This window comes from Myotis nattereri, assembly GCF_964212035.1.
Source record: "Myotis nattereri genome assembly, chromosome: 2".
NCBI lineage: Eukaryota > Metazoa > Chordata > Mammalia > Chiroptera > Vespertilionidae > Myotis > Myotis nattereri.
The window spans coordinates 122,512,141-122,533,600 of record NC_138076.1 but is presented as its reverse complement, the minus strand read 5'-3'; the positions used below and the strand labels follow the sequence as shown (position 1 = coordinate 122,533,600).

The window sequence follows — 21,460 nt, the reverse complement described above, 5'->3', positions numbered from 1 at the left end:
CTGCCTTATCCAGATGCCTCTAGAGAGCAAGGGCCAGGGTGGAGGATGGGGCTGTGGGCAAAGGTGGTGGCTAGTATAGGAAATGCTGCCCTACCCTCATTTCAAGCTCTGCGTGACCCTGCTCTCCTTCCTTTCCTAGGCTTTTCTCTATAAATTCTTTGGCTTCGCCCTCTGGACCTCAAGAAGTGAGAAACTGGTGAAGATGATGCTCTCCGCCATCCTTCAAACTTCCCATGAAAACGTGCAGGAGAGGGAGGTGAGGCAGAGTGCATTGGCAAAGCATTTTCAGGTTGAGTCAGGATGGCAAGGTGGCTAAAAGCTTGGGCCTGGCAAACCAGAGCACCTGGGTGAGAGTTCCAGCTCTGCCACCTACTAGCTATGTGCCCTTGAGCAAGTTACCGAACCTCTCTGTGCCTCAGTTTCCTCCTCTTTAAGACAAGGCTATGGTACCTTCCTGATAGGATATTTCTTTAAAAGATTTATTGAATTTTAAATAATTTTATATTTAGAGGAAAGTTGCGAAAAAATCCCAAAGAATTCCTATTTATTCTTCTCCCAGATTCCCAAAATATAAATGCTTTTCCATGTTTGTTTTATCATTCTCTTTCTCATACATTACATAATTTATTTACTAGCATTATTACTGTATTTTTTGAATGTGAAATGAAAGCTGCAGTCATGAAGCTCATTTACCCCTAAATACTTTACTGTCTACTAGCTAAAACTAAAGATATTCTCTTACATAAGCACAGTGCAATGATCAAAATCGTGAAATTAACATTGCTACACCACTGATATCTAAATTATAGACCCAGTTTGAAAACCATCAATTGTCCCAACAATGTGTTTTAAAGCAAAAGAAAAATATTATATTTTTATTTTTTTTATTCCAGGGTCTAATTCAGAATCAAGCCGTGCATTCAGTTGTCATTTCTCTTTATTCTTCTTTAATCTGGAACAAGTTCCTCATCTTTATCTTTCATGGCCTGGACATTTTAAAAATGCACAGACCACTTATTTTGTACAATGTCTCTCGGTTTTGGTTTCTGTCATATTTCATCGTGATTAGATTCAGAGTGTGCATTGTTGGTGGAATACCACAGAAGTGATGTGTGTTGAAGGATGGTTTTGAGGATTAAAATGTAAAACCACTAAGAGCAATGCTGGTACATAAGCACTCTCTACTTGCTGATTACTGGTAGTGCTGGTGTTCATGCCCTAGGACCTCCCTCTCCAGGGCCCTTCTCCTGCCAGATTCTCAGAGCATCCATCAGCTCCACGATCAGCAACAGGTATTTACTAAGCCTGAGTTGCAAACAGTATCAATGAGGAGAAAGACATATACAGGAAGGAAACGGCTAACTATACTCAATGGTCTTCTAAAGGCTACATGAGCAGTCATTGTGGCATTGAGGCTGGCTGGGACTTGGGTTGGTTGGGGCGAGTTTAGGAGAAGGAGGGAGGCAGGTATTCCCGGTTGACATAACATTCTGAGTCAAGATTCAGGATCAAGACTTTGGGGAGCACATCTAGAGAACAGTCAATGGTCTAGTGGGACTGGAGTGCAGAGTTCTTTGACAAGGAAGTAAAAGTGACCTCTTGCTAGCACTTGGGAACAGATTGAATACAGGAGATAAAGATAAGAGGGGAAAGGGCCTCTGGGATGATTCTTGGGTTTCTGGTCCAAGTGGGAGGAGAATGGTATCCTTCCCTAAGGCCAGAAACCCAGGACAAAGGGGGAGGCAATAGATGTACTTAGTTTTTGACTGGGAGGGGTTGGAGTGTCAGGTGGACATGTACAGAAGCATGTAGACCTGGATCTCAAACCTGGGCTTCGTGTCTAGATTTGGGAAACATATTTTCCCTGACTGTTAAATGGGGACGACAATATTTCCCTCAATGTATTAGTGAGGATTAATCAAGTAACATGTATAAGGCTGGTAAACATTAAGCACTGATGTTCTGATGATGTCAGTTATGATGATGATGTCATATGATGATGATGACCAGAAGGAGTGGTAGCCAGGGCTAAGGGAGGACATAAGAAGAGGGACAGAATAGAACCCCCTTCTGATGCTCCACTAGTCCCTCTTTTCTAAAGAGGTAAAATTTCCCTTTATCTACCTGATATCCAATGGTCTACAAGTCCCACTAAAATTTCCTCCCTCTCCAGGATCTGTGTCCTGGAGCCTGTCACTGTCCCGAGGGTCCCTCCATCTGTCTGCTCTTGCTGCAAAGTCGAATGGTGGCCCTTCCAGCACAAATGAGCCAATTTGCTAACAGCTGGCACCTGAATGTCTGCTTGAGCATTTTCTTAGCTCTGTGCCCAGTCATCCTTGTTGAGTAAGCTCTAGGGAGGGACTCAGCTGACACTGAAGTCAAAAGGGCCTGCTATGAAGGTGAGGGGTTAAGTTAAAGACTTTTCCTGGCAGGAACCACAGAATCCCCAAGTCTTCATGATTTGACTCTCTCTAGGTTGTGATTCCCCAACCCACTGGGAGTGACAACATGTCCACTGAGTTGTTTTGCCATGATCTCCCTCTTCCTGTTCTCCTAAACTAGAAATATTAGCATTATCTGTAACTTTTCCCTGTCTTCCATCTCCTCTCTGACTAGCTATCCAATCCTGTCAGCAAGGTGCCTGGGATTTGTTCTTCCTTCTGTTCCCTCCTCAGAGAAACCATTCTCTGAATTCCTAGTGCCTATAAAAGTATTCTCAAATGTACAGGGTTAGGTTTGACAAGAGCAAGATTTTGTAAATCTGTGACTATGATTTTTCTTAATAATTTACTTTTTCAGTTACTTCTTGCAAAGATATTTGGTTCTCCACCTGGATTTTCAATAGTTCAAATGTGGAGAACCAAATCTCCTTTCCATTTCTTTCCTCTCCTCCCCCTTCCCCTTCCTCTATGTATATCCTGCTTGTGGGGGAACATAGCATGTGTCTGGCTCACCCCAAACTGTGGCATGGGGTTGAGGCTCTCTTTGTTACAGGGCATTGCTGTGGCATTCAGCATCGTGTCCAAGAAACATCTGAAGACAGTCCTGGAGCAACTGAAAGGGTATAGTGCTGTCCTCACTGACAAGGAGTCATCGTCCATCCTCACACTGGCAAAGGTGATGTCATTCCCAGGGTGCTCTACCAGCCTCCCATACAAATCCTTCCAAGGCATCCCCATTACCCCAGCCTCCCATTTCTCTGAGGCCTTGTGACTCATCTATAAATGCTTCTCTTTCCCTGGAAACAACTGTGGGAAAGTTTCATCCTTGATCCTTTTCTCTTGCTCTGCATTTCAGGCCCTGGTATCACCAGCTACATGCCCACCCTGTCCCCCAAGCTGCTCACCATCCCACAGTCCCATCTTCTTTCCCAAATCGTCTGAGCAACCTTTTCCTCTCTGAACCTCTGTTTCCCCCTACCCCCTACAGGAACATCAGCGAAAGGAATGGGTGCTTGTCTGTAACACCATCTACTTAAGCTATAGCAAGATTATTTTAGAGAGCAAGGGAGATATTTTCATGCATTTCAATGCTGTGCTGGCCTTGATCCTGCAACACTACCACAACTGCATTTTGGAAAAGGTACTTCCTGCTTACTCTACTTCTCCAGCTTTCCATTTCTGCCATGTCCTCTCTTACCGCCCAAGAAAAGATGCTTGGCCTTAAATGGGAGTCAGGGGCTAGTACAGTGACTTCTCCCACATTTTAATCCTTTCACTTAATCCTGCTACTTGGAGACTCTAATTGGCCCAAGGAGGAGACCACAGTAACTTTAGGTCTGTTTCACAGTGTGTCCTTCCTGCTGACAGAGCTTTGTAACCTGCCATTGAGCTCTTCACTGCCCTCTCTGATGAAGGGATGAGTAAAACCTAAATTCCCTAGTGTTTGTAGGAAGAAGCATTCAGGAGAGGCAGCGGAGCGGCCATACTGCTCTCTTGCCTTTGCTATGTGTCCAAAGCATGGGTCCCGGGTTGGAGAAGAATCCCTTTCCATTCCCAAGTCAGTTATCTTTTGGTAAAACTTGTTCAAGGGAAAGACAATACCTTGAGAGACCGGGAAACTTGATCTATCCTAATTTCAGAGTAACATGAGGGTGGCTTTAGAAGGGGGTTGGTGAGAGGACTGGCTCTCTCCACCACAGGGATGCACTGGTCTACCCTCAGAGGGAAGGTGCAGAGCATCAGCCTAAGGAAGGCTAAAGAAGGCTTAGGTCCTCACCCCCCAGACTGTGTAGGTAGTGTGCCCTGGCACAGATCCATTGCCACCTTGGAGAACCCTGAGCATACTGGTTCATTCAGGATAAGGCCCTGAAGCTGGATTACCTGAATGCCCTCATCATACTGACAAAAGCCCTGGGCAGGCAGCAGCACGTGGCCTTTCAATTCAAGTTCCCCCACAAGCTGGCAATTGTTTCCATCATGCTGGTAAGTATCTTGCAGGAGGATGGAGGCCGGAATGCAGAGAGGAGGGAGGATGGGTCCACAGGGAAACCATTGGTGGCACTCCTAGGCTGGAGCTGAAGGTAAAAGCCCAGATTTTCTAGTTTCCTTTTCCCGCCTTAGTGTTCCCTTTGCCATCCTCAAGGCTGGGGTGAGTACTGTAGGGAAGGTGTGGTGGGGAGTAGGAGAGAGGTGCTGTCCTCAGAGCCTTTGCAAGTCACTAGACATTCTAAATTCCACCTTGTTATGAACACAGCCTGGAGTGGGAGGAGGCAGAGGCAAACAGGAAAAATATGTTCACCATCCTTTTGGGGTGTGTGTGTGTGTGTGTGTGTGTGTGTGTGTGTGTGTGTGTGTTAGGACCTAATCAAGGAGGAGCCATTGAACTCCATTTCCAGCTCTATTAGACAGAAGGCAATGAACATCATCAATAACTTCAGGTAACAACACACCATCCACTCTGTCTTCCTTGACCCAGTTCTATTGCAGGTCTTTATTCCCTAGTTGATCCCCCCTCTTAGTTTCTGCTTCTGCTTCTAGCATAAGGGAATAGTAGAAATTTACTGGCCAATATCTGCCACTTCTTTTGGCCAAGATTTTTTGAATTGGATTTTCAAAGGACCTGGTAGAGATGGCCTCTCCTGTCTCTATAGACACTTGCTGTTAATTCTGTCCCAGGCATCCTTTTGCTTTCATCCCTGTCCCTGATAGGCACCTCCATCTCCATCAGTGATGTCCCGTTCTCTCAAAAGCTCTGGGGAACTAACAAGTAATAATATATCATCCCAAATTAGCAGTACCCTTTCCTGTAATAGTCATGCCTCCTCTCTTTCCCATAGTTCTTTTATTTCCATCTTCCGGGCTCTTTTCACCCTTTCTTACTGTTACTCCCTTTCTTCTTTTAATGCCCTTTCTTCTGATATCTTCCTCTTTCTTGCTCCGACTTATTCCTCTGTCTCCATCACTCTGTCTATACCCTTTTCAGTTGTTATTCCTGCGCACACTGGTTACACTTCTTCTCCCTGGATTGTAGGATGCTCCGGCCCCTCTTAGAGATAGAAGAAAGAGTAGAGCTCCTGGGAACATGCTTCAAGAGTGTGTTCTGCCTGCCATCCATAGAAGTGTTACGAAAGGAGGCATCTAGTCCCAAGAAGGGCCAGGCCAATGTGGTAAGTAACTCTTTGATGTTTGTCTCTCTGGTCTCATTTTTTATTTTTTTCAGAGGTTAGGAACTATAGGTTTGGCAGTTTTATGTAATAGTCTTCTGCCTTCTTTAATAAAAACACAAAATCATTGGAAGGAAGCCCTCCTGTGAAGAAGAGGTTGTAGGTCATGTAGTCTGAACACTACTCCTGAGATCTAACTTCCTCCTTCTACCCGTTGATTACCACTGCCACCACTTTAACACTCTGTCCCAAAGGCAGACACTTGATCCTTCCCTTTATAACTGCTGTGTGATTGAAACGAGACTAGAAGGTTAAAATATGATTTTACTAACGGTTGACAGGTAAGTAAAGCCAGGGAATCCCAGGAGCAAGCAATCAGAGTCTATTTCTTATAGTGCCTGCAGTGTTTCCTTAAGGAAGGAAAGAGAGATTCAGTTTTTAATTTATATTCATAAATTTAATTCCTAGGAATTCTTTCATGTGTTCTGATTACACCTTTATCTTGCCTGGTTGTTCTTGTTTTATTGATGCCATAGTCTCTTGAAATGTTTTTGAAGCTATTAAAAAAGAATTTAAAAATACAGGTTTCTATTATTTACCAAATTACCTTGATTTTCTTTACGGTCAGTTGGTTTGTTCCTCTTGGGCCTCCTTTTCATCTGATTTCTGGTAATCCTTATTTTTTAGTTCACAGTTATGTCATGAAGGAAAGACTGGTACATATAGAAAAGGTGGAGGTGGGTTTTCTCTGGCCTCCCTCAGTGTGAATCTGCTTTGGATGAGGAAGTTATTTTGACAGGATTTCCCTGTGTTTGGAGCAAGCTGGGAGTTCCAGCTGCCCAGTACAAATAGCTTTACACCTAGGTAGGTTTCTTCCGAGTATTTTATTCCAGGGAGAGCTGCCTTTCTTTTTCTCCCCCCTGATTTTCAGTTTTTGTGGCTGGGATCTATCACAATGTTGCTCTGGTTCTCCCAGCAGGCCCTACGTTTAGAAGCCCCCCTTGGCAGATCACCTACTCTCTTTATAAGGCTTTGGGCAAGGCCACTTGGTTCATTCAAGGATAAGAGGGAGAAACCCACTGTCCTAGATTTTGTTAATCAGTTACTCTGCAGACAGCCAGGCCAGTCCTCCTCCCACCTGGAGCCAGTCAGCCTGTCAGTCCTGGCTGCTTACTGAAGCTGTATCCCTGGGACCAGAGTCCCAGCTGAGCTCAAGTTAGGGAGTGGGGATGGAGGAGGGGGGTAGCTACGTTGCAGGGGAACTCCCAGTCCACCAGGACAAACTACACACCAGGCAGACATTTGTGCTCTGGTGAAACAACAGAAGGATTAATTGAAGTGAATGATGGGCCAGTAGTGCTTGAATGTAGGGAAGTTTTGGAGCAGGCTTTCTCAAGGAAGGCTGGGACAGCCAGAATGCTGAGCAGTTTAGAAGGAGGGTTGGGGTGATAGGTTGGTAATTTTTTGAGTTTCTTTTCCTCCTCAGGATCTGTTTGAGGGAACCATGCAGTCCCTCCTAAGACTAATGGAGACACTTATTGTTGAGATGCCCACCCAGATCCAGAACTGCTTGCAGGTTCGTGGGAACAAACCCCTGAACGTCGGTTTATTCATTTCCTAGAACTGCCATAAATAAATACCACACGAAGTGATGTCAAACAACAGAAATACATTCTCTCAAGTTGTAAAGGACAGAAGTCCCAAATCAAAGTATTGGCTGGTTTGGTTCCTACTGGAGGCTCTGAAGGAGAATCTGTTCAGTGCATCTCTCCTAGCTTCTGGGAACTCCTGGCAACCCAGGGTATCTCTTGGCTTATAGACATATCATTCCAATCTGAGCCTCCATTTATTTTCACAGGGTATTCGTGTGTGTGTGTGTGTGTGTGTGTGTGTGTGTGTGTGTGTGTGAGTTTGTGTGTGTGTTTCTCTTCTTTTTTTAAAAAAATATGTTTTTATTGATTTCAGAGATGGAGAGAGAGAGAGAAACATCAATGATGAGAGAGAATCAGTGATCGCATGCCTCTTGCAAACCCCCACTGGGGATTGAGCTCACAACCCGGACATGTGTCCTTGACTGGAATCCAACCCAGGACCCTTCGGTCTGCAGGCCACCCTCTATCCACTGAGCCAAACCAGCTAGGGCTCTTAATAAGGACAGCAGTCATTGGGTTAGGACCCACAAATCCAGTATGAACTCACCTTAATTTGAATCACCTGCAATGACCCTATTTTCAAACAAGGTCACATTCTGAGTTTCTGACTGGACATGAATTTTGGGGGGACACTATCAACCTGGTGCAGTTGGGAACAGACCAGGGGAACTGTCTAGGGACTGCTTATTTTCCCAGTCAGAAAAACTAAGAAGTAGAACTGCTGATGAAGATTGGGTGCAAAGCTTTTAGGGAAATGATAATAAGGGCTAAGATCAAATAACTAATATTGGTCTTGCCTTTAGAGGAGAAAGCTTCCTCCTTCTTCCCCTTCAGCCATAGCTGTGGCCAGCTTCTCTCTCAGCTGCCCACTGCTCCCACATAGCAGTTAACAGTTCAAAACACAGGCTGGGGACTGCCATACACTATGGTTCCAGATGGTGGCTCTGCTGTTTGCTGTATGGTCTTGGGAAGTGTTTAACGTCTGTTTGCCTCAGTTTTCTCTTGGAAACTGGAATGACATAGAGCACCTAGTTAATACAGTCATTTGGTAATTGAGTGAGGTGTTTACAAAGTGCTTGGCTCAAAGACGTGAGGTGCAGGTACAACTGATTTGCCCATTTTAAAATTGTCATTTTATTGACTTGATGTACTCTATGCTACTGTCATTGGGATACTTGGCTTTCTCCTGAAATTGCTATTCCCCAGTTACCACAGGGAGTTCAAGATTTCTTTGCAGTTCCTGTTGTTATTAAAATATAGGTCACTGAGGACTATATTCAGAGTATTGCATTCAAAAGTTACATGAAATATTTTTTTCTGTATGATTATATTGTCAATTGATATAATTTAGACTTGCTCGTCTTAAATTTTATGGTTTTTCTTTTACTTAATTGAAGAGCTTGATGATATAAAGATTTACATAATTAAAAACTTACTAGTAAAACCATGTAAAGTTTTACTCAGAGGATTTTTGCTCCCAAGCTGATCCTCTTAACCTTATTCGCACTCACCCTCTGTAGATAACCGTTTTCATTAACTTCTGTTTTGTCCTGCCTGTTTTTCTTATTGTGAAAATAAGCAAATCTCTGTTTATGGTGTATTCTTATTTCCCTTTCTGTTTTACACAGTCGTTAGCACATTCTATTCAGTGCTCTTGTCCTTGCTTTTTTCATTTATCCTCATCAGTTCACAGATATGTTCCTTTTTTATGGTTTTATATATTGTGTGCATGTAATATAGTTTATTCAATCAGTCCTCTATGGATGGATGTTGGACTGCTTGTAATTATTTTGCTACTGGTTTTCTTCTTAACTTTTAAATTTGAAAGGATTGTAGATTCACTGGCAGTTGCACAAATAGTACATAAAGCATCTATTAAAACCAGGGAATTTCCTTGCCAGTATGGCTCAGTGGTTGAGCATTGGGCCATGCAGCAAGAGGTCACTGGTTCAATACTTGGCCAGTGGACATGCCTGGATTGCAGGCTTGATCCCCATTGAGGGGGTTTGAGGGTGTGTGCAGGAGGCAGACAATCAATGTTTCTCTCTGATCAATGTTTTTATCTCTCCCCCTCTCCTTTCCACTCTCTCTAAAATCAATACAAACATATTTAAAAAACACACAAAAAACAGCAAATTGATGTTGACACGCCATTGTAAGACATAGACTTTATTCAATTTTAAAGAATTTATTAAAATTGATTTCAGAGGGGAAGGGAAAAGGATAGAGAGAGAGAGAAACATCAATGATGGGAGAGGATCACTGATTGGCTGCCTCCTGCACACCCCCTAAATGGGATCGAGCCTGCAACCCGGCCATGTGTCCTTGACCAGAATCAAATCCAGGACCCACCGCAGACCGATGCTCTATCCACTGAGCCAAACTGACTAGGGCAGGACGTGTTTCTTCTGGTCAGTGTAGCATCAGTGTTCTTTTGAGTTGCTTGTGGATTTTTCACCTGCTACTCTTCTTCTTTTTCAATTATATATCATGGTCTGTGTGGTTGCATCATTGTCAGATTGATGACTGTAGATTGACAAGTAGCAGTGGTATTTAGTACCCATAATTAACCAAAGGTGAGACACTTTTCCATTGTGTTTCAAGTGAAAGCACGTATAATGATATTTTTCAAATAGATTTACACACACTTTACTCTGGAATCTGTGAATACAGTGACTGTTATTTTTTTTTTTTTATCACCAAGTTCTTTTTCTACTGAAGAATGGGAGGTGGAGGGTAGGAGAACTCAGAGGTATGTTGAATCACTGAAGTGAATAGAGTGGATATATTTTGAGAGCCACTGTTGAACCTGAAGGAAGGGGGTTGGAATTGAGGAGATTTCTATCACCTAGACGAAGGGAAAATATGGGGCTGGAGGATTTAATACCGCGTATACTTGATAGGAGAGAGGAGAGAATGAAACCTCTGGTGCCAGACCCACATATAATCTGCCTCTTGGCAAAAGAGGTCCTACTGTCAGAACTCTTGTCCTAAAACTTTGTAAAAGCCAGGTTCAAGAATATCTTTCTGTTCTCTGGGACACAGATGAATGGGCATCTCCTTTCATTATCTCCTTCCTCCAGCTTATGGATCCTTGGCTCAATTCCCAGAAGGATAACGAGCGGGAACGGGCCATGTGGTGTGCTGCACATATTCTGGAGTTTACAGCAAAAATGGAGGACTTCAATGTGAGTGGGAGGCGGCCGTGGAGTCTGAATTATCATACCCTGTCTGGTTGCCCTTATCCCTACCTTCATCATATATATTACCTAGCCTCAGTCACTCATTCTCCGTCGCCCATGCTATTTTCTGTTGTGGATCCCATCCTGTTCTCTCCTTTATCCCTTCTGTCATCTTCTACTTGGTGTTTTTCTCCATCCATCAGTTTTATTTCATCCCACTTGGTTCAGTCTGATGTTATTTGTCTGAACAAGCAATGACTAAACACTCGCCTTGTGCCAGGCGCTGTGGTAGGTGCTATAGCGAATACACAGATGACCAAGATAGTTTCTGACTTCATGAACCTTACAGTCCACTGGGGAGAGAGGCATGCATAGAACAATCTTAAAGAGAAGGTGATAATGAATAAACTGAATATAGTGGGACTAAAAGATCAAAACAAACAATTACAAGTTGAGGGGGCAGGGAAAGCCTCATAGAGAAGAAGGCATTAAACCTGACTTGACATATGAGTGGAGTGTCAAGGGGCAAAGAAGGGGGATAGAGTAAGGTAATTATAAAACGATGACCTCTGATGTCCTTTATGGCCACAACTCATCTATCCAATTCCATTCCCATTAACCTCACATAGTCTCACCTTTTATGTCTCTGGCTTATGCATTTCCTCCTCTGAGTTCTTCCTGTGATAGCTCAGCCTAAGGGAATGGCTGGGATAACTTGTGACTTCCAGCTTCCTTCCCCAGATGGCAATTGAATTCACCCGGCTGGGGCGCCTGGTAAAGCTGCTGGCCATGCGCTGCCAGGACCCAGTGGACAGCATCTGCTTCCTGTCTTGCAAGGCTGCGTATAACCTCTACTGTATCCTCTTGAAGAAAAAGCCTATGAGGAGCCTATTCTTACCCCTCCCCCTCCAACCACACACTTAGGCCTGGCCATCCCCACACACTCATCCCAAGACAGTGAGGGCCAAGAAGCTGCTTGAGTACCTCATTTCCATTGAGGAACCTACCCCCAAACATCTACAGATAATCTCTTGGGAAAAAATACCTACATAGGAAATACTTCTTTGGAATTAGTTTCTCCTTTTTTGGCTCAGCCCCATCCTTTTACCCAATTCTATCTCTGCTCTGAGGCAGGCAAGATAGTTTGTTTGTCTTTTACCTCAGCTCCCACCATTTCTTATCTTAATGCCCATTCCTCTACTCCCAGCCCCAAAGGACATACATAGCCCCAAGCTGACTGAGTTCAGTAGGAGCTTTGGGCTAGAAGGTGGGAAAGGGGGAGTTTAACATGCCTTCTGAGTGTCTGAGAGGTGGGGTCGGGTGTCTCTGTTTCAGAGATGAAGAAGAAAATACAAGGCTTGTGGATAGAAGAGGACATGAATGAAGTCTATAGTGCCAACTTGTTCTATAACAACACCTTTAAAATTGCCGAGGTGAGGGAGCAGGACCAGAGACAAAGTGAGGGAAGCCTGGGCGTCTCATTTACACGCTGTAATAGACTCCTGGGGTGGGACTCCTATCCTGTCTCTCTTCCCATTCTGTTACTGGATGTGAACTTTTCCTTTGGGGGAAATTTTCCTATCACATGCTACTATTTGTCCCCCCTTGAGCATCAATGGTCCTGATCCTTGTCTTCCCCTGTCCCCCCAGAAGCATTTGCTTCATGCTAATGCTGCTTTGTGAGCAATGTGTAGACTCAGAGATGTCACTGAGGATCTTAGCCCCAGCCCTCCTCTCCTGGGGTTCTGCTCTGCACCCCCTGACCTCTGAGCCCCACATTGCACTTGAGTCCAGTATTTCCTCCCTTCCATCCCCAGGACTCTGTCCCCAGGAAAGGGTCTTCTAGGAGTTAGGCAGACAGCACAAGGCTAGGACAGAAGCACAGAAGCTCCCAAGAGAAGCCCTCCCTCACCAGGAGGAATGGCACAGGCTGTCTCAGGCAGGGGGAGCCCTGCATCCAGACTCATCGCACCATGTGATCCCACCCTGTTGCAGGCCTTTGCAGAGTACTTCACCCAGAGGCAGCTCACCAACCTGGTGCTGACAGCCATGGAGGAGCTGACGGGCAGCAGGGCTAACGTGTCTCTGGCTGCAGCCCAGTTGATGAGCGCTGTCATGAAAAAGCGGGGCTCAGATTTGATAAAGGTAGTGTGGTGCTGGGTGGGAGCTCTGGCCTGAATGTCAGGAGCACTGGCTCATGTCCTGGCTCTGTTACCAAGCAGCCAAAGGGCTGTAGCCAAGTCCCTCTCCTCTACTGGCTTTAATTCATTCACTTCTAAAATGTAGGCTTGCACTACATTTCCTCTGTGGTCCCACTGAGCTCCGACATTTGTAATCCTGAGCTTGTAACTGCAGTGCCTCCTATCTGGGCGGCCGATTCCTCAGTAATGACAGCCATGTGCAGGGGTGTAGGCATTGTTGGGGGACTCTCCCCAACCCCCTGGGGTGTCAGGAGCTGAGACCTCAGTGAAGGAGTAAGGCTGTGGATTGGAAACAAGGAAGTTCACAGAATGACTGACCTATGTATAAATGTTCTTTTAAGCTAGCATAAATATGGGAAGGCCCAGCATTTAGAAATCTATTTCTCACTTCACTAAGAAAAAAAACCTTCAAAATCGGGTCATATAGGGCAAGTCTCTGAGTGGCCACCATCCTCTTTATACGTGTCATGGGGGCTGTCCATCCCCTCTCTCTCTGAATCCCCAGACATCCGTTGCCTCCACTCATTTATGTGACTGGCGTGGCCTAGGTACCAGAAATGGGCGGGCACCATGACAGTCCTTGAGATATTACAATGAAATGGACTTCCCAGAGGTCCATAGTTTAGAGCTCTGAGCACCAGATGAGAACCCTGTGGTCTTTCCACATCCAGTGCCACTGTCCCTGCAGTTTTAGGGCTGGAAGTTGACCTTAGCTGGGAGGGAAAGGCCTGAGTGCCTCCAGGGCTTTGGCTTTCTTTCTGGAGGGTCTTCTGTCTCCTGAGCAACCTCAGACCACCTCTCTGGACATTGGGGCTCTGGACAGGCATTTGCTCTAGTGGGCCTTGGTCCGAGCTCCCTTTTTGGGCCCTGCTGCTCTGGCTTTTGGCATCCCGCAACTCTTCTTTGAGAAGAGAGTCAGGGACAGGATTGCAACTAGGCCTCTTGAGTTTGAGGACTCAGTAGAGAGGGAGGAGGAAGGAAGGAAGTAAAGAAGAACTGACGGGGTGTTCTGGCTCTCCCCTGCAGGTGGAGGAAATTGTGGCCGGCATCCTAGAACAGCTCAAATTGCAGCTGGAGCCCCACACAAAGGAGGAGACCCTTCGGGCCCTGTGCTTGCTGGCAGGCAACAGCACCCACAGCGTTGTGCCCCTGCTGCTCAACAGGCCCCTCCCTTGGGATAGGTACCTCTCCCACACCCAGGAGCACACTCCATCCCAGTCCCTCCCCTGCTCCAACCCAAGCCCATGTTAAAAATAACTGCAAAAGGATGCTTTCTTCTTGATGCCAATCAAACTTCATATTCTTTGGCCAAGTCCTCTTGGGCCTCACTCCCTCTAGAACCGGAGAACTGGCCTTTCATAGGCTCAAGACCAGATTGGTACTAGAATATGATTACCAGTGCCCATGACATAGCTGTCCCTGGCTCCTGCAGAACCATTCTGGCCGTGTGGAAGGTGTTCGGCACCGAGCGAGAGACCACAATCAACGTCCTGCAGCTGCTGATAGGCATCCTGGAAAACCACTCCACAGAGGGCATGATGGAGCAAGCCCTGCAGCCCGTGGAGGTCAGCATGGGGAGGGCGGGCGGGGGGCGGAGGACTTATGTCTGGGACTTGCGTGCAGAGGCGAAGATTAAAGGGCACCTGTCAGGTGCGAGCAGTTGTTAGGGAGCAGTGAAGAGGAGACTGTTAACACTGGACTCATGAATACTGCACATACGTTTAGTACTTTAACTTTGTACATCCAAGAACTGCATGATGTAGAAAGTGCAGGAATCAATCCCATTTCATAGACAAGGAAACTGATGTTCAGTGTTAATCAGCTTTTTCTATCTCCTGAGTTTGTGTCTGGCACCCATATTTCTGGGGCCTGGCCAGGGGCATGCGGTGCTGGGGCAGAGGATGAAGTTTGGTTGTCTGAAATTGGGTAGCCCAATATATTTTCTGCTGAAAAATTAGAGTTGGTTCCCTTTTTGTTTTTAATGTTTGTCAATAAAGAGAGAGCAGATTACATGTGTGTGGCCCCTCATTTCCCCAGGATTGAGCTGTGGGCATTCAGTCTTTGAGTGCTTCTTAGAAACCTCAGTCAGAGTGCACTGTGACCTATGGGCAGTGACAGGGAGGGGCAGTGTGTGGGATTGTGGGACCATTTCTGTCTTTACCAGACCTAGTCAATTCTGCTTCCTCCTTTCCACGTGTCCTCCCCAGGCGGCGTGTGCCTTGTGTGAGATGCTATCCGGGACTCTGTGCCGGGAGGCCATGCTGGAACTCTACCCCCGGCTATTGCTGGCTGTGCTATGTCATCTCTTCTGGGTGATTGAGCAAAATGTCCTCCAGAATGTGGTGGTCTACAGGAAGGATGGGGGCTCAGGCAAGACCTTTGACTCCAGTAGGTAAGCCTAACCCTGGTGTGATGGAGAAATGAGACTAGTCAACTCCAGAGGGCCCTGGACAACTGGATGCCAATCCCCTAGGGAAGCTGAAGAAGAGACTGACAGCAGCACAGAGCTAGAATGTCGGTGTGGGTGCCCCAACATCACGTGCTGGAATGTTCCCACGTGTTTTCAAGTTTCTCGTTACCCTTTTCCTTGCATGCACTCCTCTGCTTCACCCAGCGGTTCAGGTCTCTGTTCATTACTCGGCCCATGAGAGATTCAATACTCTCCGTGCAGCTGTGCCCATTCGAATCTGGATCACCTCTGGCTTAGCTTTGTCACTAACTGCGCCATCTCGTGGAAGTTACTGCTGCAGTTTAGGGTGTTGAACTCCTAAGTAAGCGGTTGTCAGACCTTTTTAAAAAACCTCAGGGTATTCTATTCAAGTGAAATCTTACAGTAAAAAAATAAAGAAGACCAGTAACCAGAGACATTCTGGTTAGATGGGTGTGGAGGTGAAGAGGTATCCTAACCCTGCTACACCGTGGAGAGCTGAATTTGAAAGCTGTGGCACTAGCACATCTCTATAGTCTCTTTTACAAGACAAGGTTGAAGGGGTGAGCAGACACAATTGGAGATGGGTTTCAGAGAGCCATGGGTTTTCATCAGCTGGAAAGCAGGATCCAGCTATGCACCAGATCCAGATTAGAGAACTGTCTCCTGGCTTGCCAGGACAAGGATGCAAACTAGGGCATAACACCTTGTCCATCCTTCTGTTCCTTTCTTTTCACAAACCTTGTGACGACGGGCCTTCAGTTGTGCCCTGGAGGTGGTGAAGCTTGTGTTGTTCGCAGCCGCATATGATGGAGTGGTGGTCTATGCAGATGAGCATAAGTGCTGGGATCATCTGTCCTCCTCTAAATTTTACTACAGAGGCATCATGGACCTGACAAGGTGTGACCATTTCCCCAGCATGCCCTATACCACTCTAGCCCCCAATCCCAATTTTCCAGGATCCAGCACTCAAATACAGCAGACTATAACCCTCCCTTGCTCATCTCCCAGACTCAGCCTTCACATTATCCTGTTCTGTGCATACTGTTCCCTTGTCACCTCCCCTCCACCACTGCCCACTCCCCACCCAGCAACTCTTGGCTTCCTCTGCCCCACCCCAGTGGCATTGTGAAGAACTGTGAAGTAGTCATGCTGCACCGACTTCTGAACCTTGTCAAGACCTTCCTTGACAGCGGAGATAATCATCGGAAGATCTTGTCCAGGACCGTCTATGCACAGGTGAAAGCCTGGAGGGAGGACCACAGCCCTAGCCATTCATTTCCTGTAGCTGAGGAACATTTAACAGAAATGTTAAATAACTTGCCCCAGAAAGTGGAAAGAATAGAGAGTGGGGTTTGCCTCCCTGCCACTTCAGAGCCTAAAGAGGCAGGGGAAGCCTGGGGAGAAGATCAGCAGCATTAGTTTTCCCAGAATGATTTTAGGATCCCAGGATCTGGCCCAAAATGCTAAGGTTATCAGCGCTATCCACCATTGCCGTAGACCAGTGATGGCAAACCTTTTGAGCTCAGAGTGTCAGCATTTTGAAAAACACTAACTTAACTCTGGTGCCAGGTCACATAAAGAATTTTTTTCATATTTGCAAATGTAGTAAAACAAATATTTATATTTCTGATATTTATTTTATATACTTAAATGCCATTTAACAAAGAAAAAATCAACCAAAAAAATGAGTTTGCGTGTCACCTGTAACAGGCGTGTCATAGGTTCGCCATCACTGCCTTAGACTCTAGCCCATGCGCACAGATCTACTATTGCTCTCTACTGGTAACAGTTATTACCTGAGTATGGGGCCTGAGGGGAGCTAGGGAAGCACCAGGTACCCATCCATGGTTATAGTAAGCTTGTTTTCACAGCTCCTCTGGCATCGATCAGTGGCTCAGACTCTGGGACAAGACTTTGTGGGCAATCTAATCAAGTGGACCAAGGAGCCCAACCTCATCATGAAAGAAATTGGACTCTGTGGAATCAGTAACCTGGCACTGCATGAAAGTCAAGTAAAAGTGGGGGGCCCAATGGGAATCAAATGTTAGTCTCTGAACCACTTAATTTGTTTCCCTTGGGGTCTCTTAATTACTCAGAGCTTAGTAAATTTCCCAACCCCTCATCCTAGGGCAGTACAACATCCAGTTTATAGACTTACATAGCCTGGCCATCTGGCCTCCCAAACACCCTGAGCACCAGCCTTCCACTTCCTCTGCACATCCAGCCCCTAGATTCCCTACGTCTGTTTCTTTTAGGCACCACTTGTTTTCTCAAAACCCTATCCCTAAAGTGTTGCATGATGCCCAGGTGGAAAGTGATCTCTGCCTTCTTTCAAACAGTCAGAATCTGTGAAGAGCCTGTTTCCAACCTTGGGAGACTTCCTGAAGAGTGAGGCACGAGTGACAGTTCAGGCAGTAAAGGCCCTACGGAACATCGTCGTAAATGGGCATGGAGAAGAGGTCAAGGCGATGTTCTGCAGCATCTCCAAGCATCTGCGTCCACTCATCAATGATGTATGGGCCCAAGTCCCTAGGATTAGTTGGAAACAGTATGGGCTGGGGCTGAAGGTGAACCCTGGAAGCTGAATTTAGGGTCCTGGGGCAGAGCTATGGGACTTGGTGGAAGGCTAAAATCACTGAGGGGCAGAAAAAAGGAGACTTGGCTACTTGAAGCAGTGCATTAGACAGGTGCAAAATTCATTCCCTATACATACAGATGTAGCACTCATCCACTTACTCTCTTACCACAAATTTCCTGAAGGAGCCACTGAAGGGGAAAATGTGACATACTGATGTAAAATTGGTTCTGACTCCAACGATCTTCTCCTGCAAACTTAAAAGAGTGGGGGAAGAACTCATAACTTCTACCCTCCTTCCAAACAGCACAGGGACCCTAGAATGCTGGGAGCCTTGTTACAATACCCGAAGGCTCAGAAATCTGAACTACCCAGTCCAGTAACAGCCCACTCCATGTCTCAGCCTCTTTACAGATCACAGCCATTTTGAGCTGAATTGACTTCACATCAGAGGTGTATGCTTACTTAGAGTATTCCTGTTCTGGCACCTATCAATTTTTAGTATTTGAACCTTGGATTTGAATTATTTTTGTATCAGCCTCATAATCTCGAAGAGCCTGGACACTCACTCCATGATTCATCTATTTTTCAGTTACTTTTAAAACCCAACATGTATATTTGACTTGACAAAGCCTAAAGATAATCTTTACCCTTCATCCAAACAATATAAGAATCTTAGAAGCTTGATTACACTGCCCCCGTTTTATTAATTAATATTGTCTAGTAGTTTAGTTTCACATTCTTTTAAAATCCCCAAATGTGGTCTTTAACATAATCACCACCATTGCTGTTATGTTATACAGTCAATACTCATTTAGATTTTCCCATATGTTGCTTACACATTTCTTCATTTCCCTTTCCTTCTTATAGCTCTCTCTTCCCTTCTAGATTCATTTTCTTCTTTTTTCTTTGTGGCTTTTTCAGTGAGGGTCTGTTAATAGCAAATGTTTTCAGTCTTGGTCAGAAAATGGCTTTATTTTGTCTCACATTTGTCTTTAGTTTTTAACAGTTTAGGATGTGTTGGCATGAATTTCTTTAGGTTTAGCCTGAATTTTTGGAAATCTCTATGTTTGTGTCTTTTACCATACTTTAAAAGATTGTAGCCATTATTTCTCCAAAACATTTTCAGCACATTCGTGTTCCTCTCCTTTTAGAAATCTGATGACAGAAATGTTGGACCTTTTGCTCTTGTCCCATCGGTCCCTAGATTCAGTTCATTTTCAATAATTTTTCTCCTTGTTGTCCAGATTGGAAAATTTTTATTGATCTCTCTTCAAGTTCACTGTGTCTTTCCTCTGACATCTCTGTTTTGCTAATTTGCATTTATCAGTTTAAATATTTCCCGTTTTTATCTTGTCTCCTTCTGTGCTGAGGCTTTTATTTCTGAATTGATTACAAGGTTATTCAGTGTTGTTTTTGGAGTATTTGGTATCATAACTCCTTGGAAGTTTATATCAGATAATTCCAACATTTGTTTCATCTTAACTGGTATCTGTTTCATCTTAACTGTTTCATCTCAATTGGCTTTTCCCATGTGAGTCAAGATTTTCCAGGCTCTTCATATACAGAGTGATTTTTTTTTTAATCCTCACCTGAGGATAATTTTTTTATTGATTTTTTTATAAAAGAGAGTGGAAGGGGGAGAGAGGAGAAAGAGAGAGAGAGAGAGAGAGAGAGAGAGAGAGAGAGAGAGAGAGAGAGAGAGAAACATGGATATGAGAAAGACACGTAGATTGGTTGCCTCCTGCTCCTGCAGAGGACCGAACCTGTAATGGAGGTACATGCCCTTGACCAGGAATTGATCCTGTGACCCTTTGGTTCACAGGCTGATGCTCTAATCATTGAGAAAAACTGGCCAGAGTGATTTTTGATCGTATCTTTATAAATACTAAGTTATGTGACTCTGAGTCTCAATGAAATCCTATGGAGGATGTTTATAGTTTTACTTTAGAAGGCAACTGGCCTATTTAACTTCAGGCTGCAAGTTCTGACTAGCCTTCTGTGTGCACAGTGTGATTTCCATGTCAGTCTGAATTGCCAGCCATTGCCCCCTCGAATGTTCACTTTCCCTAGTCCTCCCTCTCTGTGACCTCCCTGATTTTATAGTTCCCTGGGGCTCCCTTTTTCTCCTAGTTTGGCCATAAAGCTGAGGCTTTAGTTAGCCTGCAATGCTAGGGACTTCTGTGACTGTGCCTACATTTGGGCCAAGTGGCATGAAGGCAGAGAGAGGAAATAAAGAAATGGGGGTTTGGCCATCCTCTTGGGGCCTCAGCTCCTTCAAAAGGAAAGTAAGGTTTCCCTCCCTCAGAGTTTTGGCTCCTATAGGTTCCCACTGGTTTGTGTGGGGGCTGTGGCATGAGAGAACAGTAGGAGAAAAAGAACTGAGGGATTTCCCGTCTCTTTGATCAGTGTGAGTTCCCTTTCTGACTCTTTGAGATTAACTAGATGACTTCTCTTGGAGCATTCTGTCAGCCTATGGTGTTTCCTTCCCAGTTTCTGGTTGCCTTCTGGGCAGGTTGGGGAGACCAATAGATAGGAAAATCCAGGCCCCTAGGTCATAGAAACCAGTGATATCCCTCTACCCCATGGGCGCTGGAGTGTCAGCAGCCTCTTTATCTTTGGCCCTGGGAATTTCTCTTTCTTGAAATTGTAGTTATTTAAATATTTCTTAGTATATTTTCATTTGCATTTTAAGATGTCTATAATGGGAAGGTTGTCAGGTTATCTTCCATGTTGCTGGAATGGGAAGTCAAGATTTATGGCCTAACTGAGAAACAGTAAATGGCCATTATAATGGCAACCTAGAAAGTGAAAGGAACACTAACCCAGGCAAGGGCTGTGAAATTTGGGTTCTAGGTGCTCCTTTAACATTCACCTAGTCATCATACACATTTACTTGGTTAAAACTCTGTAGTTTAAGCTCCCAGTCAAGATGGCAGCAGCAGTAAACACTGTACTCCCCTTCTCCCATGACCACATTACAACTAAACTTCAGAGCAACCAACATTGATACCTGCCTGAACTCTAGCTGAACAAAAGCCCTATAGCTAAGGATACACAGAAGAAGCCACATCAAGGCTAGTAGGAGGGGCAGAGGCCTGGAATGAGCTGGTCCCACACCTACATGTACTGGTTAAAGATTGGGAGAGATATCTCAGCTGTGAAGTCTCCCAGTGTGGAGTAGGAGTCCCAGCCCCACACCAGGCCCTCCAGCCCAGGGTTCCAGTGCTGGCAAGAGAAGTCCCTAACTTCTGACTAGGGAAACTAGTAGACATGGTGGCTTAGTGAGGCATGGGGTTAGGGGGTTGGTGGGTGGAGTGGGCGAGGCTCCTGGAATCCCAAGCATTGCTCTTAAAGGGCCTTTGCATGGAATTACTCGCTGATGGATTCACTTGCTCTGATCTCCAGCCCTGGGGCAGTACCTCAAAAGATGCCAGAGGTAGAACTGACTTATCTGGCTTCAGGGGAAAGGCTTGAAGGGCAGCTGTCTCCCAGAGGAAGTTCTGGCAGAGCTACTGTTCCTTTGCTAAGCCCTCTGCATGCATGTGTAGTCAAGCATCAGATCTCAGTCTCCATCAAAATGGCTAACACTGTTCCATACAAAGAGCTTGTCTTGGCATATGCCAACATTCCTAGAAATATCTCAAAGGTTCACAAACCCCCAAAAAGCAGCATCTGGCCCTGGCATGCCTTGTCCCGCTTCCCAAGCAGCTCCAAGCCTGGCACTAGCAGCATATGGCCTCAGTTTGCATCTTAGCCTCTCCCAGGCACCTCCAAGCCCACCACAAGCAGCACATATCTGCAGATCACTTTG

General features: G+C 45.4%; 1 protein-coding gene across 1 annotated transcript in view; it reads left to right on the top strand.

The window, feature by feature from the left end:
* Positions 1-17,656, top strand: part of LOC308513839 (maestro heat-like repeat-containing protein family member 1) — a gene marked incomplete at both ends in the record, with an annotated part of 51,736 nt that extends 34,080 nt beyond the window's left edge. Inside the window, 18 exons of the mRNA XM_081083940.1 lie at positions 140-256; positions 2,995-3,117; positions 3,430-3,582; positions 4,299-4,424; positions 4,800-4,879; positions 5,473-5,608; positions 7,092-7,181; positions 10,341-10,445; positions 11,181-11,325; positions 11,775-11,872; positions 12,435-12,584; positions 13,667-13,821; positions 14,073-14,205; positions 14,848-15,032; positions 15,831-15,968; positions 16,160-16,307; positions 16,943-17,083; positions 17,411-17,656. Of these exons, the coding sequence (XP_080940066.1) occupies positions 140-256; positions 2,995-3,117; positions 3,430-3,582; positions 4,299-4,424; positions 4,800-4,879; positions 5,473-5,608; positions 7,092-7,181; positions 10,341-10,445; positions 11,181-11,325; positions 11,775-11,872; positions 12,435-12,584; positions 13,667-13,821; positions 14,073-14,205; positions 14,848-15,032; positions 15,831-15,968; positions 16,160-16,307; positions 16,943-17,083; positions 17,411-17,656 (2,469 nt within the window). The remainder of the gene's footprint in view (positions 1-139; positions 257-2,994; positions 3,118-3,429; positions 3,583-4,298; positions 4,425-4,799; positions 4,880-5,472; positions 5,609-7,091; positions 7,182-10,340; positions 10,446-11,180; positions 11,326-11,774; positions 11,873-12,434; positions 12,585-13,666; positions 13,822-14,072; positions 14,206-14,847; positions 15,033-15,830; positions 15,969-16,159; positions 16,308-16,942; positions 17,084-17,410) is intronic.
* Between the last annotated feature and the right edge of the window lie 3,804 nt (positions 17,657-21,460).